The 18,997-nt window shown below is 41.2% G+C and overlaps 1 protein-coding gene across 2 annotated transcripts in view; it reads left to right on the forward strand.

The window, feature by feature from the left end:
* The window catches only part of IGF1R (insulin like growth factor 1 receptor), a 194,480-nt gene that overhangs the window by 166,625 nt on the left and 8,858 nt on the right, over window positions 1–18,997 (forward strand). The window contains exons 14-20 of one of the 2 annotated variants that reach the window (XM_074836931.1): window positions 366–471; window positions 1,888–1,958; window positions 4,229–4,458; window positions 4,747–4,857; window positions 6,925–7,084; window positions 9,349–9,478; window positions 14,010–14,144. In XM_074836931.1, the coding sequence (XP_074693032.1) occupies window positions 366–471; window positions 1,888–1,958; window positions 4,229–4,458; window positions 4,747–4,857; window positions 6,925–7,084; window positions 9,349–9,478; window positions 14,010–14,144 (943 nt within the window). The remainder of the gene's footprint in view (window positions 1–365; window positions 472–1,887; window positions 1,959–4,228; window positions 4,459–4,746; window positions 4,858–6,924; window positions 7,085–9,348; window positions 9,479–14,009; window positions 14,145–18,997) is intronic. The other variant, XM_074836929.1, reaches the window with a different exon arrangement.

Genomic DNA, 18,997 nt, shown 5'->3' on the forward strand with positions numbered 1-18,997 from the left:
GTATATATTCTAGATCTAAGTATAAGCAATAGCAAGGTTAACAAAAGGTGGAAAAAGGTGAATATGTAAGCGAACAATTACATATTATTCACTGAGGAATGTAAGTCCTGCAGCATAACTTGTGAAAACAAACCCCAGACAGACACTGTTCTGTACAAAATTAATGCTTTTCCCTGTCTTGTTTTCTTGTTCCACTCATCGGCAGTCAGGGATTGTTTCTGCGTACATTTTTCCACATCAGACAAGAAAATGAGTACTTTGATTTTCTTCCCTGTATGGAAATATACTGAGTGGGTTTTGAATGTTTCTTTGTTAATGGAGATTTTATAGAAACCCTGATACAATTGTTTTCTTGTTGGTTGCAGCAGCAAACTATGGAAACTTCCTGCACTTGATAATTGTGCTCCCTATTGCTTTTCTGCTCATCATTGGGGGATTGTTGATAATGCTGTATGTCTTCAACAAAAAGAGGTGAGTCGTATATGCTTGTGGTTAAAACTGCAGGAAGGGAGTGTTTATTTTCAAATCTGTGCCCATGGAGCAAGTTAGAAATTAAAAAGAGAAATGGCATTCAGAGGACTTGAGAAGCTAAAGTAGATTTGCTCTTGTTGGTGTGTAAAAGAAGGTGGTTTAGAGTTACCAGCAAGCATCTGGCTGCTGCTTGAGATATGAAGAGGCTTTTTATTACAGTATCATGTTCAAGAAGGAAGAGGAAGGCTTGTCAGGAACATACTCACTGGGGCAATGATGGCAGACACTGAACCTATATAATCAGAAGATTTGCCTGAAATGTGGGTCAATATAAATCATGAAAACATAGTTCTATTTAGAGTAATTTGCTTTCTTGCAAATTCTAGAGGTTGAAGTCTTTATATTCACTTAAAAATTTACATCCTGGACAGAGAAGTCTAGGGGACTGTTCTATTAATTCGTTTTCCTCAGTTTTGTTTTTTGTAACTAGAGATTTTATTTTACTTGAAATACATCACGAGAATTTAATAGAAGTCAGTGCTAATGTTTGGTCTTGCAACTTTGTAAGTATGGAGGATTTTATTAGACTCCTATAAATTATGCTGATTGAGTATCCCATTATTTCCAGCTCTAATTCATTTGTGTGCAGAAAGTAGTACCAGTTCTCTTCAAGCACTCCAGAAAGGGCTTTGTATCTAGTGAAGTGCAATACCTGCTTGGCCTTCCCTTGGGCTCTCCTTGGTGAACTGCCTGATAACTCATCCTTCTTTAAACTGTTGTCCTAGCCCACAAGAATGTTTTGTCTTTGATTTTTCTGAGGTCTAATTGATAATTTTATTTCTACAGCCTGCCTCCTGTAAGAGCTCTCACAGTGCTGAATAAATATTTCTTATTCTGAAAATCACCCTAGTAAATTTGGTGGGGGGAGGTGGACGGATGGGGTGTGTGTGTTGGTTTTTTTTTTTCAATAAAATAATAGAAACACTTATAGTTGAATAGAATTCCCCATTAAAAACATCTTATCCTTTGCGAGATCACTTCTCTCCCACAGTAGAGCAGATGATGTTAAAGTATGTTCTCAGCCACAGGTCTCTGGGGTGTATCACCATACAGCTGCCTTTCTTAAAGGAAATTTACCCAGCAGCTGAAAGTACCTCATGTTTAAGCTTTTCTGGTGCTGATTTGGTGTAGAGAAGACTGCAGGTTTCCTGGGAAGGCTATTCTGGGCTGTTTTCCCTTTGATTATGTGAGGTAGAATAAGAACTTAGTTTGTCCCCTTTGTCTCTAAAGCTCTCTATATACAGTAAATAATATTCTGTAGTTGAGTAAATGGTGGAGAAGCTGTAGAAGAGGTTGTCTGAAATTTACTTGGGTTTAAAGATTAAAAAAATAATAAAAAAAAAAATCTTTCAACAGGAACAGTGACAGACTGGGCAATGGAGTACTTTATGCTTCTGTGAACCCCGAGTACTTCAGTGCTTCAGATGGTAAGTGTGGCCTTACGCTTCTGAAGCTTTTACTTTCATATATTCTGTTTGTATCTGACTTTGAAAAGTATGAAACTCTAAAAGGGATGTTGTAAAACTGCTTTCTCTCTTTGTTTTATTAGCACAGCCATGGAATCCATCATTGATAATATGTAAATGTCATCTGTCTGTTGAAATGGGATTTTTGGAAATTTTTCCTATAGTTTATTTAGCAGAGGCAAATTTGGATGCATTAGTTCAACTGTCAGGTTATCATCTACTCATCCAGTGATGTTTTCACTGGAATGAAGGAAGAATTCATAAATTCATCATCTTTCATGTTTGCCCCTTTTAAGCCCTATTCTGACCTATCGGAACAAACCTACTGCTTGTTTCTATATACTTCTCACCTGGAAGATAGTAACACTTACAAAAACTGATACTGTCTCCTCACTTCCCATCCCAATAAAACTCTCCAACAACTTCTCACAATTAGAGAGGAGCAATATTGTGGGCTTCCAGACATATCACATGCAGAAATTTTGTGTTAAAATGAGCGTGCGTGTCTAATGTCATCCGTATTTGTTTCTCTTAATAGCTGGAGTGTAGATAAGCCTGTTTTTCTTTAGCTGGCAAAACAGTTTTTTAAAGCTAGTTTCAAACTGACCTGATGTATTTGTGACTGATGTGTATATTTGGCCATGGCAACATTTAGAGGTATTAGACTGTGGCAGTGTTTAGATCCCAGGTGGTATTTTTGTGTTGAATGCTCTCCTAACAAAGTCAAATAATTGTAGTTCTGAAGTCAGGTGTTGGGTTTTGGGGGGCACCTTTAACTTCTTAGAATTTTCTGTGGGAAACACAGTGTGGATAATGCTCAAGTATTTAAACCTTCCAGGAAATAAGAATTCTTTAAAACAAAATTGGTGCTCCTAGAACAGCATGCTTTTCTTGGTTTTGCTTTCTGTACATCTGTATTATTTTCTTGTACTTCAGTATCAGAGGAGGTTGTGCCTGCTAATGGTGTAGATGAACTTGTTCTTGTGTTGGCTGTCCCTGAGCAGCAGCAGGAGCTGAATGAGCCTGGCAGTCCAGGGATCCTCAGCTCTGCATTGTCAGAAACCCCATGTGCTGCGATTGCTGTGGAATGGAGAACCCTGAAAATTCAGTTTTCTGGCTAAATGAATTGCTTTCAAAAATAATAAAATACAAAAAGCAACTATGTTCCCTCTGGAACCCTACTTGCTAGATAATTAATTTGTTTCCCCACACAAACACATGCATAGAGGTGTGCTTGTCTGTAACGAGCGTGTACCCATACTGTATGGATTATGTACGTGTGCAGGAGGAAATCAGAACATCAGACAAATTTCCTTGAGGCATCAGTTCTTCTGTTTATGGTTTAGTTTGGTGCTACTGCTGTACACTTCCTGCTGGAATAGGGTTTCCAAAAGCCCCCAGGAGGCTAATGGGCTTAGCCAGAGTGGCAGCGGACTGTTTTTCTTTCTTTTTTTTATAGTGGCACCATTAGGGTTAAAGGTCTGTCAATGCTCATGCTATAATCCTCTATTTTTGCATCCTGTCATTTCACCCATCCAGAGCATGTGACAGAACTGTCCCCTCCTTTGGTGACTGATAGGCAGCAGCATCAGTGACTACTCAGATGTCTTCTTGCCTGAGGCAGTCCTCCCTCCTGGCAGTCACCTTTTGAGATCTCTCTTCTGCCTCAGATCAAAGATTTGCAGCAGCAGCAGCAGCAAACTCTGCCTTAACTGCTGCAATAGTGTGAGTGCAAGTGATCAGAATAGTTTCATGCAAAAAGCCTACTAGATCAGAGAGTCTGTTTCCCTCTAGTCATAAGATCAATCTGTTAGTAGAGAATACAGCAGGCATTAAACTGATTCAGATGATCAAGTATGTTTGATGCTGTCTGGAAGAATTAGAAAACCAAGGATCCCAAGAAAAGCTCAAGGCTAAAGTATTGATTCAAGCCTCTTCCCACCCTGGTTTTGTGCTTTTGAGGTTCTTATTTCTATCCTGTTATGTCAGTGTCATAGTGAGGCCACTTCAAGTCCATTTACACATTTCTTTGGGATTTATTTGTATGCTAAGCATCTACCTATCTCTGTATAGGAAAGACCATGGGCTATTAGCATACATCGTGCAAGTTCTCAGCATCGTGTGTGGTGTTTTTTACAGTAAAACTGTTTGGGCAGTTGGTATCATAAAGTGGTGAGTGATCACACCACTTGCAGAAGTGGAACATCATGGCCTGTTCTTTCCCTTCTTAGTGTATGTTCCAGATGAATGGGAGGTGCCCCGTGAGAAGATCACCATGTGTCGGGAGCTTGGGCAAGGCTCCTTTGGAATGGTGTACGAGGGAATAGCCAAGGGAGTGGTGAAGGATGAGCCGGAGACCAGGGTGGCCATCAAGACTGTCAATGAGTCTGCAAGCATGCGAGAGAGGATAGAGTTCTTAAATGAGGCCTCGGTGATGAAGGAGTTCAATTGTCACCATGTGGTAAGTCCTGAAAATGTAACAAGGCTGTGATTCATACAGCCGGGGTGCTTATTGGCATGAGGGTGTTCATGGCATGTCTTCGCTGACTGAGGCGGGAACTTGGGATTTTAGCTTCAACTCTGTGCAGCTTTATAATATTTTTGTGAAACAGGAGTCAGAGAGTGGAACCAAGTCTACTGTCAGATCTTTCCCACAGGTTCATGGGTGTTCGGGGCTCCAGATCAACGTGAATAAATTATTAGTACGTTTCAATCAGCTGTATTTGTAACTGAATGTTTGTTTTTCCAGGTTCGGCTGCTTGGTGTTGTTTCTCAGGGCCAGCCTACGCTGGTTATCATGGAGCTGATGACACGTGGGGACCTCAAAAGTTACCTGAGATCATTGAGGCCAGACACAGAGGTGAGTCATGAGTTGCTGGATGTTGGTTTTTTTTATTTCTTCAGCTAGAATCATTTTGAACAAAACAGTGTCACATTAGAAGCAGCAGGCAATTAGCCTTTCTTGCCCTTCTCCTTAAGCTCTAAGAACAAAATATGAGCTGGTCTGTGATCTGCAACACCTTTTTTCATGAGGTAACTTTTGTAAATAGCCCAGTGTACTGCATGGAATAGGTCCCTTCTTGTGTTACTGAGTCCTGTTTTACAGGTTTGAAATAAATCTCTTGGCTAATCTAATTTCTCATCAAAATGTTAAACAAAAAATTGACTAGTTGAAACATGCATGTTAGGATGATCGTTTCATGTTGTATATCCTGCCTGTTGCCTCTGTTAGAAAGTAAAAATCTAATATCTTGGCTCATATGCATACTCTAATATGTAGACCATCAGTCTAACAGCTAAAATTACCACATATGATACAGGATCTGAAGGATGAAGATGACACATTAGGTCACTTGCCACTGAAATCACAGTTGAGTCTGTAGAAAATGAGCTCGGCAGTTTTTGCCCTTGATCTAAGAAATTCTGATGTGAATAACTTAAAGGAACAAAACATGGGCACAGTATGTGCACAAGAGAATGAATATGGTATAAATGGAGGGCGTAGCATGTAGCAAGAGCAGATTGCTGAAGTGATGGGATGCAGAAAACAATCATACTGAATACAGCGTTCAGAAAAGACCAGTGGGACTACGGACTTAAGGGCTTGACTAGAATTTATGATTAGTAATGTTTCAGGTTATATTAAATAGTTTTGGTTGAATTCAACAAACTTCCTAAAAAGATACAGTGACATTATCTAGAAATTACCAAAATTATGATCTCCGTACTTTGTCTTGTATGCTGGTGCTCTCCAAAGCAGTCTGTGATAGGCCTGTGCCTAAATTCCCTGTCTTCCTTGGTGTGCAATATAAAGAACTGAGTGAAATCTTCTTGAGGGAGGACCTGTATGAGGAGGAAGGCAGGATGTTTCAATAAGGTGTGGATGGAGGGCTTGCCTGATCACTGGCTTTACCAGTAATTTATTTAACCATGCAGCTCCCATACCTGTCTCTTCCTCCTGGGGATTCAACTCGCATTAGTTCTCCTAGGCTTTCTTGGTTTTATCTTCTTGGCTCCCATAGGGTATGTTGCATTCAGCTCTTGGGAGCCTGCAAGTAGTGGGTATGGCTCATTATCTCAACACAAAGTAGCACAGTTTGAAAGTGATGATGGGCCTGGGCATGAACACTTTCCATGGAAGGTGAGTAAGGGACCGTTGAATCTCTGGATGGGGATGTTGTAAAGTTCAGTGGCTTGATCTGTGTGCTTCAGGATCTTTGCCATTAGTAGCATTCAGTATATGAGGCCGTGGTTTTGGTTACTCTGTCAGGGATGATTATCCAAGAGGTGTAAAGCTTAGGCAAATTCATACTGGTAAGGGATAGTGCCACTTAACTGACTGTGTATAAATACCTGAATTCCTTCATCCATGAGATTGAGAATGGCAGAAGCCCTGTATCCATGGATGCTAAGGAGTGAATTTGCTTCAGAAGAAATTGTCCCATAAGCTTTTCTCCTGTGTACAAATAGAAGTAATTCAAGAGACATGTGGTTGTGGAGAATTGGGGAATGGGAAATTAAATCATTTAACATCTTCTGGTTGGTTGTGAAATCTCTAAAATAAGCCCTCTGCTTTGTATCTCAGAACTCGTGTGGCAGAAGGATGGACATTTGAACTCCATAGGTGTAAGATAACATGCTTATAGCAAAAAGTCCTTCTGGCTTGTTTTCCCTAAAATAGAATGGCCTGTTGTAAAAGAGCTATTTGGGAGTTCTGTTTGTAACCCAGCTTGGTATGGCCGGTTTTCCCACTAAGCAGATGCAATGGTGTACATAATCATGAGTTTCTCCTTAGCCTGGATCATGTAGGGCTGAATTGTGCTAATATGATTTTTTTTTTTTTTCAAAAAGTATGTTGCAGTTTGACATAGAAATAGTTACTTTTTTCTTGCCCCATTACCTGTTTTATCTTCTTAATCTTGCTCAGAATAATCCTGGCCAGACACCTCCAACTCTGAAGAAGATGATTCAGATGGCAGGAGAGATTGCTGATGGGATGGCATACCTCAACGCCAACAAATTTGTTCACAGAGACCTTGCTGCGAGAAACTGCATGGTGGCAGAAGACTTCACAGTGAAAATTGGAGGTGCGCTTTCTCGACTTCTACACAAATGCAAAATCAGCATCTTAGAAGGCATTTTGATCTTTTGAAAGCTGTTTGAAAGACCTTTTAAAACTTAGCTCTAGTTTAAATTTCTGCAGAATGAAATATGTTCCTTATAAAGGCTTGCTGTGATTTAAGACCTGTGAGCAGTCAACATCAAGTTGAAACTCTTGGAATACCTCTGCTTGCCATTGTTCCAGTGAGGAAATAGTATAGCATGTGGGTTTAAAAAGAGCTAGTGAAGCAGTGATTTGAGGTGCAGATGCTGCAGACATCTGGGTGGATGGCGTAGTTACCACTGGTGTGTCATTCACTTTTCTGTTAATGCACAAAAATAATTCCACCTCCTGTTTATTGATTTAAGAATAAGAATTTTAGGATTATTTTAAAGCATATCTGATTTGGAAGTGGAATGTAAGGCTTGACTTCAGCTGGGTGCTTTCCAGTCTGAACTGGAGTTCTGCTTTCCAGACAACAGAATGGCTTTTCTTCTGCTCTGCTGTTAGAACACCACTTTTTTTTCCCTTCACCATCCCTCCAAACTAGTGTCAGATGAGATTTTTCAGACTTCTCTCCAGAGAGGGTGATTTTAAGCTTTTGGCTGTTTTTGAGTTGTGCATATTAAAGTAACATGTATAGCAACAGCCTTCTGCTGTAGGAAACTAATGCTTTTTCTCTGAGCTTAACTCAGCTATTTTGATAATTTGTGTAAGTAATCCTGTCATTTGGGAGAAAGAAAAAATGATTTCATTTTGAGTCAGTTAATTGGGAAATAAGATCTTTGGGGGATTTTGTGCATTTTCTGCAGGTTTGGGGGAAGTCAGCCTGAATCCTTCCCATTCCAGTTTTTTCACTCCTCCTCCCCCCACCATCATGGTTTACAATTCTTTGAACTGAAAATGATGCATTTCTTCCCTTTAACATGGTACATGGTTACCCCAAAAGCATTTCATGAAATACTCTGCACTGCTCTCATTTACGTACCAGTGTTGAAAACCCCTTTGTGTAGGAGCAGTTCAGGAGCATCTTGACTGGAACACACCAACTCAGACTGTTTAGATCTCAGAGGAAGAGCTTTATGCTACGCTATCTTATGCTCGTTGCTATCTGTTTCTTATTTGCATTGCATTTTTAAAGAATTTTCCATTCAACCAGGATAAAGTCACCCTGGTGTGTGGGAGTGATGGAATAGCTGCACAGATGGGCTTTTTAGTCATAATCACTGAGGGTACCCATGTCCCTAGCAGACGAGGAACGAGAAGGATCAGTGGCTGGTCACTCATCCAAGCCTGGTAATAATGACATCCATAGACTGGTAATAACAGCTATGAGAACTGGAGGAATTCTGTCCTCTTTTTCACTCCACTTTTCCCAGAAAAAGAGGGCGAACTCCAGGTCTGTATTGATAAAATGGATTTTGCCCTAGGTCTGCTGTGTTAGCAAACAGCATTTAATATTAGTAAGAGATTTGATGCTACCTGATATATTAACTTTTTGGCTAGCGTCTGAAAACACAGTAACTGGTTTAAATAGGTTAGCCCAAGATCCAGCGGTTTTGTGTGCGTCAGGCTGATTGTACAGAAAAAAAGTGCTGGAATAAATCTGAATTACAGTCAGGAGGTGAGTGTTGTTAGATCCAAGTCTTGCAAAAGCTTGCGTATTTAGAGCTAAGGACATGCATGTAACCCGAAGTACGTCTTTAATATTGGTCTGTGTTAGTCATAAATGAATAACCTAATCCTCTGTAGCATTTGAGATGGAATATTATACAGAGACTGGAAATTACCTTTGCAGAGAGGAAGAAAAACAACCAACTTGAGAAGCATTTCCCTCAACATATGAGATTCTTTAATTAAAGACAATACTGTTAAGTACTAAAGGAGTTCTTTACACTTTTTGAAAAGGAAAGAAAATCATTGAATTCAGAAAACAGATCAGTGAATTATATGACCTTCAGAAGATTTAGCTTACTGCAAAGCTTGAGCATAAATCCTGGAACTTTTCATATTAATATATTTAAATCATTCAGACTTCTCACCCACTGAAGTCAATGGTAAAACCATCTGTTGGTTTTGTCGGGAGGGAACCAGCCCTAAGGCAGCAGGTAAAGTGCCTGCAAAGTGTCATGGTAACAGATTGCAGATCCTTTGCACCAAACTGTGATTCTCTGCTGGCTACAATGGCTTGTAGTAAGGGGAAATGGTCACCATTTTATCATGCAAACTCAAAACATTTATACCTTCTAGATTTTGGCATGACAAGAGATATCTACGAGACAGATTATTATCGTAAAGGAGGGAAAGGTTTGCTGCCTGTCCGCTGGATGTCCCCAGAATCACTGAAAGATGGAGTCTTCACAACGCACTCCGATGTCTGGTAACAAAAAAGGGGCTCTGAAAAATGTTTTAGCCCCTCTTCTTTCTAGCCTCTTTTCTTGTTTTAGTAGACTTAATTATGTATACTGCTTCTTCTGTCTCTTCAAAGGTAACTCTCTTTTTCCACTGTGAAGCGGTTTGCTTTACATTTCATATTTCCATTCCAAAATCAAGAACTCTTGAGGTTAAATTCTGCGCTCAGAGAGAGCAGAACTAAATGGATTTCCAAAACTGGAGGTGGCGGCATGTTTCCTGCTGTGGGTTGTAAAATCAGTTGTGCAGAGAAAAACATTACCTTCACCTGGAAGAGCAAGTTGTCATTTTTCAAATTGCCCTCCTTCAAGAAAAGCATTAAAAGTTGCCAAGAATATAGAAAGGTTCATAGTGCTGACCTGCTTTTCTATGAAAACCTTCTGTGTAAATAACTCTACTTTCCCGCAGACGGTTTGTGTACACTAGCAGGTTTTTTCTTGGGAGTCCTCCCTTGTGTATATCCTTCTCCATTTGGAGCTTTGTTTGCTTGTTTTATATACCGCAAGATGCAGAAATAGGTTTTTCTTTAAAAGCACGTTGCCTGGTTGCTGTATCTGTGAAGTTATTAATAGATGCATTCAGGAAATTTCAAAATATGCTTCTTAGAAGAAATAATACTCTGAAACAATTCCCCCCCACACACACACCCCAAACTTTTGCAGATAGGTAGGGAGGACTTGGCAGAAGATGAACATGTACTGGCAAAAACTCTACTCTGTCTTTTATGATTTCTCTGCCTTCCTAACAAGATGTTTTTACTGCTGATCTGTTACAGAATTGGCAGATGATTGTCTCCAAATGTCTAGAAGTCAGTAGGAATGGTATTCTAGTAGTAAACTGCATTTTCTTTAAACAGCTTGAAGATTTTGGAGTCAGTGGACTGTTGTCCACAGCACCAGCTCTGAGTGAAAGGTTCATAAAAGGGATTGTGTAGCAAATGAAAAAGCAAAGCACCAGAATTTTGCTTAATTTTTTTTTACATCTGGCTAGTAACTTATTTATGAATCCAGTAACCCTCAAACTTGGAAATAGTTGAAAATAACCACTTAGAGTTTGAAGGGGAAGCCCCGTGTCAGCCATTTATCTAACGGAACAGCACAGGCATACTTTTGGCCATCCCCCTGCAGTAAAAGAATTTTGGGACTCGTAATGGCTTCACAAAGCAGACAGAAATTTGGAATATATCAGTAGAAAATCCCCAGATGTAGAACTGAGTGAGCCTGGAGTGAAGAGCTGGCAGACCTGCCTGTACTTACCACACAACAGCAACATCTAAGTCCCACTGTCATCTGCAGCCATTGTATCAGAGGCGGACTGCAGCGGGTCAGGTGTCCAGCTTCGGTGACGTACTGCATTTGTTCCATACATGCTTCCCTTTTAACCTATATTGTTTAAACAGAGCTCAAATTCCAAACAAAAAACCCCCACAGATGTGATGCCAAATCAAGCGTCAGAAGTAAATTAGTGCTTTAGTTGTTGCAGGAAGTATGTGAGTTCTCCCTTCAGTGTTAACAAGATTTGGCCTTCGTCGGTCGTTCAGTCCAAAGCAGAGTTGAGCAAACAATAAGCAGTTTATCAGCAGGACAGTCTGAGGGAAATATCCTAGCCGAAAGTCACATCAAGGAAAGTAGCTTACTGATTATAAGGTTGGAAAACTTAAGAGGAGGGGGAGTTAAATCTTGACAGATTTTTTACTTGAAAGCATGGAGAGGAAAAAACTGTTTTATGGAGAGGAGGTCCACATCAGAATTTCAGACAGTTCCTCCTTGGGATGGTTTGTCACCTTAATTGTTAGTTCTGACTTATTCTGAAATTTGGTTCACATAGGTGTACTACCTTCAGGTACAAAAAACCCGGTTCAATGTGCTTGTTTGATTAGAACATGTATACATTTGCATTTGCCACATGTATCCACAGCTATAGATTCAGAAATCTCAATCAGAATTCCAAATGTGTAGTGGAGCTTGACTTATCACTGTCATGACATACTGTCTGTTTACTTGATCTGCTTATGGCTAAAAGGATCATTCCAGTTTACTTCTCAATAACTTTTAGACCAAATACTTACATTGAAGGTCTCCATACCAGAAAAAATTACCTGACTCCTTGTATTGGTTCAGATTTTGTGGTTGCTTCATGTAAACTGTGTAGCTTGGCTGTTTTGGGGGCCATTTATTTTCATCAAACAGTAAAAAATGTTGAGATGGTTTTCCCTGCCTTTTTGGTAGGATATTGTGACATCTGGTTCCCTGTTCTTCGAGATCAGTTTTAGAAGCCAAAATGTCAAAAAGACAAAACTGTGAGTGGTCAGAGTCCAAGATTTATAAGCTGAAAGGTGAAATGGCAAACTGCAGAAAGAGTGTCTGGAGGTTTTGAAGGGTGGAGCTTTATTTTAGCAATTCATTCTTTTATTGCTTTTCAGACTGAAGAATGAGGTAATTAGACAAGACTGTTTTTGTTGTAGTTAGGGAAGGAGAGCACTTTAATGTAATACTGTTCAGGCTAAGGGTGTATTTTTATAAATAGGTCTTCAGCATCTTGCATTCTTTTGGAGCTGGTAGTTGCCTTGAAGGAGGAACATAAGTTTATTTGTTATGATAATATGACTGGTAGGTGCGCAAGACTTGTTCTCATTATTCCTGCAGCGATCAAAGTAGCTTCAAAGGCACCAAAATGTTGAGTTGACCCTCTGTTCCTCCCTCCCCTGAAAGGCAAACAATTGCAAGTCTGTTTGTGGCTTCTGGCTCCAGATGCAAACCATTTTAGATACAGTGGATAACTGAAAGATAAAACCACTCTACCATAACCAGCTAATAATACTGGACTCCTGTTTTCATAACAATACCCTATTGAAACTACGCTTTTTTTTCTCTAAGCTTGACTCAGCGTTTTAGTCACAGAAGACACAGCATCTAGATTTTCTTCATTTGCACAGCAGCTCTAAAAGTAGGTAACTCTTCAGGGCAGACAATTTGAGCCATGTCTGCTCAATAAACTAATTTTAAATGGAGATATTTTTAGAAAGTGTCAATACTTATGTCCAAACTACCCAATTACATAACTATGCTTCTCTTTCTTCACCAGTAATCAATTCCTATTATTAGACAGATTTCTTTTTTCACTCCTGCTGTCCTTTGTAGTTAGTTGGAAGGAGTTAGAAGCTCTGTTGCAAGAACATAGTTACACATATTGTGCAAAAGGGGTAACTGAGTTGCTCCTGGGGGCTTAAATTTCGCTGCTGAAGCAGCAAATTAGGGTCTTGGTACAAGAAGCCAGAGAACATTCACATTTCTTCCATGTCTTTCTCAAAAAATTGGTTTTGTGGCTTGATGCTGTATGCTGAACACCTTGATCCTTACCTTGCACCTTTGACTTAGAATGTGGAAGAAACCAAAGCAAGGGGATAAATGGAAGGTATTACCCAAGAGTTGTTTTTGTGCCTGGGGAGTTAGAGGTTGGTTTGTTTTCTTGCTTTTAGTGGTAAGGCAGATGAGATGCACAGGTGTGGTGGTGTGCATTTTGCTGTCTGGCTCTCAGCTTGCTAGAGTGGTAAGGGAAAAAGGCAGCTTTTAAATCGGATTTGTGTGACTCAAGTATTGCTGATGAAAAGCAGCTTGCACTGGAATGAGAGCTTACAGTTCTGCATTATTGCCTTCTCAACTGCTATCAGGAGTACCTGAGATATGTTACATGAAGATTTTGATTTTAGTTTTTTTTTTAACGTACAGATCTTTTTTTCCTGCTCTCTCTGTGGCTTGGGGGGTTCTTGTTGAGCTCACTTTAAATAACCAGTCTCTGCAGCTTCTCCATCTGCTTAGAAGGTTTGATTCCCTGCACCCAGCCACACACAGATCTTTTTGCAGACATTCGTGATCAGGTGTCTATCCAGCCTGGGGTCCTCTGTACAGGAAGCACAGAGATAGGGAGAGAATTAAAATATATTTTTTTCCTTACCTACATCTTTCCTTTTCCCCTCCTCACTGTTCTTCCCACCTTGCAGTGCACCTAAAGTCTGAACTCAAAGCCATGGGAAGGGGAGATGAGATGCAAGCTGATTCTTCAGGCAAGCTCCCAATTTAAATCTCCTCTGAGGTCGGGGGCTTCTGGTCAATGCAGTGAGCTTGTGGTGGCCTTTTTACTGATTGACCTGTTCAGAACAGGTGTAATCAAGCCATGTTGGACCACTGAATGATCATAATCATGACCAGCTCTGAGCTGTAGATCATGGTGTGAAAAGTGGAGATGTAGTATTACCAGTCGTTTCTTACAGAGGCTGTTCTGAAGAGTCGTTCAGAACTGGCAGTCTGTTTCTCACCATTGGCTAGAGGTGTTTGAAGTCAAGGCTGTTACGCTTGGTGATGTGGCTGTCACCATATCTGCGTGCTTTTTGAGCAATTGGAATTTTTTGGTAAAAGAAAATACCCATGGACACCTACCTGTGTATCTAAGAAAAATACCCTTGTAAAGACTGCTTTCTAAAGTCCTGATTTGTTTTCCAGGTCTTTCGGTGTTGTACTTTGGGAGATTGCAACGTTAGCGGAGCAGCCGTACCAAGGCATGACCAATGAACAAGTGCTCCGCTTTGTGATGGAAGGAGGTTTGCTGGAAAAACCAGACAATTGCCCTGATATGCTGTAAGTGTCAACAGTGACCACTGTTCTCAGTGCACAGTTTATTCTTTGTGATCCCTTCAGTGTCTGCTTCTGCCCTATCTACCACAGGAGGTGTTATTAAACAGTGATAATAGTGTGAGGTGCTGCTTGAACAGTCTCTGTCAATCTCATATTTTGTAGTAGTTAAGACATAGCAGGAAACAACTTTGCTTGTGGCCAGAAGCTTGCTTGGGGCTATCTCCTCAAATAAGAAAATAAACCCCAATCCTTGTGTTCCTGAATAAATTTAAATTTAATAAAAGCTCTTAAGTGACATTTGCTACAGCCGGAGACTTTGTGCCTAAATCTCATCTCCTCTGCTTAAATGGGTTCTGTGAGTATAAAGACAAAAAAGAGCTTAGGATGTATTGTGTGTAAACTCCGTGTTTTTTGACTTTTCAGCATACAGAGAAATGAATGTATCGTTCCTTTGTTTGAGGCAGCTTTGGATCTGCAGTTTCAGTCAACAGCGCTCATCACGTTGAGATAAACAAATCTCCCCAGCTAACAGTTTCCTTTCCTGTAAGCACAGAAAGTACACAGAAAAACCTTTGCCTACCCCTAGAATCAATACAAAGCCTTGCAGCAGAGAAGGGTGTGCAGTGCAGCAGGCTTCAGTTTTTAGCTTTACATTGTTGAAATACTTCTGCTGGCTTTTGTGTACAGCACTTTCAGTTGTTCAGATTTTATTACTTTGATATACTTCCCAAACTGGCTTTTGGGAAGGAAATACTGTGTCTTGCAGTTATTGAAATTTGTTGGAGGCCCACAGAAGGGATACAATCACTTAAGGGCCTCAGCTGCTTGGGATTCTTAGGAAAAGAGCTTTTTTGGCTGGAGTGCTGGCTTTGGTTTCAGATGACAGGCAGTGTTGTTTTGTTGTTTGAGGGGGGTTGGTGGTATATGCAGGGGGAGGTGTAGCTGCCATGTGATTCCTCAGTTTCACATTCTTTCCCTTCCACGATGCTGTGGAGCATTTCTCGCAGTCAGATTGACTGGAGATTGTTTAACATGGTCAGAGCTGTGTAAGGGAGAGGGGGAGAAGGCAGAAATGGGGGAAGAACAGAACATGTGAGGGGGTCAGCTCCCCGAGTCCATAGGAGAAAAACACCTCTACAGCGAGAACGAACTCGGCAAAAGATTCAGCATTAGAAATTCCCCGTTAACCTGGGGCATGTGTGTATGAACAGGGGGACGGGAGGGGGGAGTCACAGCAAGAAGCTCTCTTCACTGCAGCCCACCCAGCCCTTTCTCCTTCCTCCTACTCATAGATACTCCTCTGCTTGCTGGGTGTTGCTATAGGATGAATCTACTTCCAGGATTGCAAGCTGGGAGAATTTGGTTAATGTCTGGCAGAGCAAATCTTTGCACCAGTGTGTAACAGCAAAGGCCTTTTTTGTGCTGATTTTAATGAAGAAGCTGTTCACGCATTAGTTACGGCCACCAAGACTTTAGCCTGACATTGCAGAGGTGCAGAATAAAAAAATCTTACTTCTGAACTCAGAACTAAGGCACATCCAGTTTAGTGGTGTCTTTTGGTTTTTTTGTGATACAGTTGTGTATAAAACATCCTGACTCTGTCCAAAAAGGGGAAAAAAAAAATAAAATAATGTATTGACCTTAGAAGCTTATTGTGACTTACTCTAGCTCTCTTTCAGCTTGTTTTGTCTTTGTGTTAGGACAGACACCCAAGTCTGCTGAAATTCAAATAGGCTCTTGTGGGAATAACAGTAGGGAGCTCCAGGAATAATCTTCACCTTTGTTCCATGCACATGCATTTGGCATTCAAAGTACCTATTTTGTGTTACTGTGGTGCTTTTTTCTTTGCATGTTTTCGCTTCTTTCCCTCTCTTCCATCCTGTTTGCCCAAGACGCTGTGAAGGTGCTGCGAAGATGCTGTGCAGCACTCAGTAACCTGACAACTGCTGCCAGTCTTGGACCTTGTGTGTGCTGCTGCTGGCAGGCACAGAGACCTGGTCTGTAGGCAGAGTTCCTCTCCCACTCCAGCTGTCTGATAACCCGCTTCTCAGTGTGGGACCTAACAAGAAAATGACTGAAGGGACAGAAAGGTGCTTGCAGCAGAATTGCAGAGAGCCCTGAAATTGCATACGGATCTTGCTGTGCATCCCCAGCACGTTTCAGGCAACTGCTTTCTCAAGCGCTTTATGAAACCCTTTGTAAAATAGGGGGTCCTCTTTTTTGTGGAGAGTGCTAAAAGATTCGGTTTAAAGACAGGTTTCTTGGCACATCTGTGCCAGTGAAAGATATTTTTTTAGTCAGCACAAATTCTTACTGGTGGAGACTGACTGGTCTGTGATACTTTAATATTAACTCACATTATTAACTCAAGATGTCCAGAAAGCAAAGTCCACCTGCTGCAGGGAAGTCAGTGTATTTCTTGTGCTTGGTACTGTGTGAAAGCAAGCGAGAAGGGGAGCCAGGAACTGCACTTCTGTATATCTCATGTAGTAGGCTACAAATGCAGAGACACTTTTTTCTTTAAATCAGTCTGACTTGGAAACAACTACAATTATGGGCATAACACAAATTTACCTCTCTGCAGAGAGAGGGGAGTATACTGACATATAAAAACCTCCCAGAACAGGTGGAGGAGGTAGACTGCTGTGGGGAAGCATAGATGAGAATAGAGAGAAGAATCTTGCTGCAACTGTCACTGAATCTACTATTTTTAACCTTGCAGATTATGTGAGTGTTGACACTGCCGTGCACGCTCCAGCCACAGTGCAGTAGTTTTTGTAAGGGCCTCTTGTTGCCCCCCCTGCGTGAATGCTACATGGTGCAAGCAGCCTTGGACGTGCCATCTCTCCTAAGACTGCAATGCTAGTAATGCTTGTTAGTGGCTGTGCTTTCCTAACCCCTGGTAGCAGCCAGTCAGTAGCTTTTAGATGGATCCGAGAGCCAAGGACACTTGAAGAACTGGAGAGGTTCTGCTCTGCAGCTTGGTTCTATCAGATGCTTGTGCAAAGGGGGATTTTATGGCATGGTTATCTTGTGGTTCAGAGAGGTGGTAGATCCCTGTGAAAGGGCTAAGCACAAAGGGGACGGTATTTCTAGAGGCTTTTTACTCTTACACAGGGTGAAACAAGACTCAGTTCTGTTTATGCTACACCCTCTTGGCATAGTTTGCATGGTTTTACAGACAGAACTATGCAATAAGACAGATGGTTCAATAAGACGGTGCCAGGAGAAGCTTTGCTGTTTTTCTCCTCTTCCTGTGTAATAAGTTATGTTTTTATGTACTACCATTGTTATGGCAGTGTTCATCAGGTGATGGCTGCGTGGCAAGGAGGTTTGTTACAGCTGAAGCTCTCAGACAGTGTGTTCCCATGGGGCTTTTAAAAGTTGTGGAGGCTGGAATTCCACTCTGTTTTTGAAGCAAAATTGCTTCCCCCATATGTATTGTAGATGACGAGAGTACTTACGCATTGCTGATTTTCCCTTTGTTCCTGTCGAGCACTCGGTTAGAAACCAGGGTCTGCTGTGCAGGGGTAATGTCAGCGTGTAGCAACAGCAGAACAGGAGAGGTCTGCTCACTTTTCCCCACCAAATCAAGTCTGATGCAAAGCACAAACGCACACTGAAATGGAATGCAGCTTCTATAGTAACTTTCCATTTTCTCTTTTTACTGTCTCAGTGCAAAAAGTAACTCCATTTCTGCTCAGCTCTTCGAGCAAAAGATTCATGTGAGAGATGTTGGCTATTCCTCTATCTCATGATGATGCCTCTGACTTCTTGAGTTCATTTGCCACCAGTCAGGAACATACTTTATAAAACTGCTCAGGTTGTATTAACAGCCTGTAAATTCTTCCATTGTCTAATGGAAAAGTTTGTTTTGTTTAAGATAATGTAAACAAGGTCTTTGAACCCACAGAATTACAAAGGAAAAAAAAGATCCTTTTATGGGAACTGTGTAGGGTTTTTAAATCTGGAATGGCTTAAAAGAAACATCACATGTCCTTGTTTGTGCTGATGTCACATGCATTACTCCACTGCTTGTGGTATCTCCTTAGCATTGCCCTTAGGCCTCAGGGCAAAGCGCCAGCGAATATCCAGTGTTCTTGGCTCCAGCTAATGCTTCTATTCAGGGACGCAGCAGTCAGCTGGAAAGGAAACAGCAATGAAGTAACAGAAATGGATTTTATATATTTATGTCTCAAGCTTTCCTCCTCGTTTGTGGGTGAGGGTATAGTGCAGCTTTATAGTTTGGCTTCACTTTCGCTATGAAAGGCTTTTTAAAGACTCCAAGACGAGCAATAGTTTAACAGTGTTTATATGTCTACGTGCCTGTTACAATGCAGCATTGAGTACCCCGGGAGTTCTCCCAGCACAGACTGGTTTTGTCAGCTTCTTTTTGGGTGTCACAAGGGCATGCTCAGGTGGCTGACTTTTGTTCATGCAGCCTTGTGCCAGCTGAGCTCTTACAGGAGCATTTGTGACTTCAGATGCACTTCAGTTAAGGTTGCTTTTGTTTTGGTTGAAGCACTCTCAGCAGTATTTGCACCCCAAGCACAGCAGCTCTCCGTCTCTTTGCTGGTTCACGTCAGCTGAGAACATAGTGCACCCTATGAGGAAATGCAAGAGTATTTCCCAAGGAGCGAGTTTCTGCGGGAGGGGATTCCTTTGCTTTGGTTTTGTTTCAGCCCAGGGTTCCCAGACTCTCCGGACCCCGCTGTGGGCAGCGAAGCACAGCAACAGGCTTCAGAGTTCAGGGTTTTCCAGCTCAGTGACAGTCCTGTTGAAAGGTTTGTTCTAGAGCAGGGACTCCGGAGACATTAAGACATTACTCTGTGATGGACTTAGGTGCTATTCAGAAA

This window comes from Strix aluco, chromosome 12 (genome assembly GCF_031877795.1).
Source record: "Strix aluco isolate bStrAlu1 chromosome 12, bStrAlu1.hap1, whole genome shotgun sequence".
Classification (NCBI taxonomy): Eukaryota; Metazoa; Chordata; class Aves; order Strigiformes; family Strigidae; genus Strix; species Strix aluco.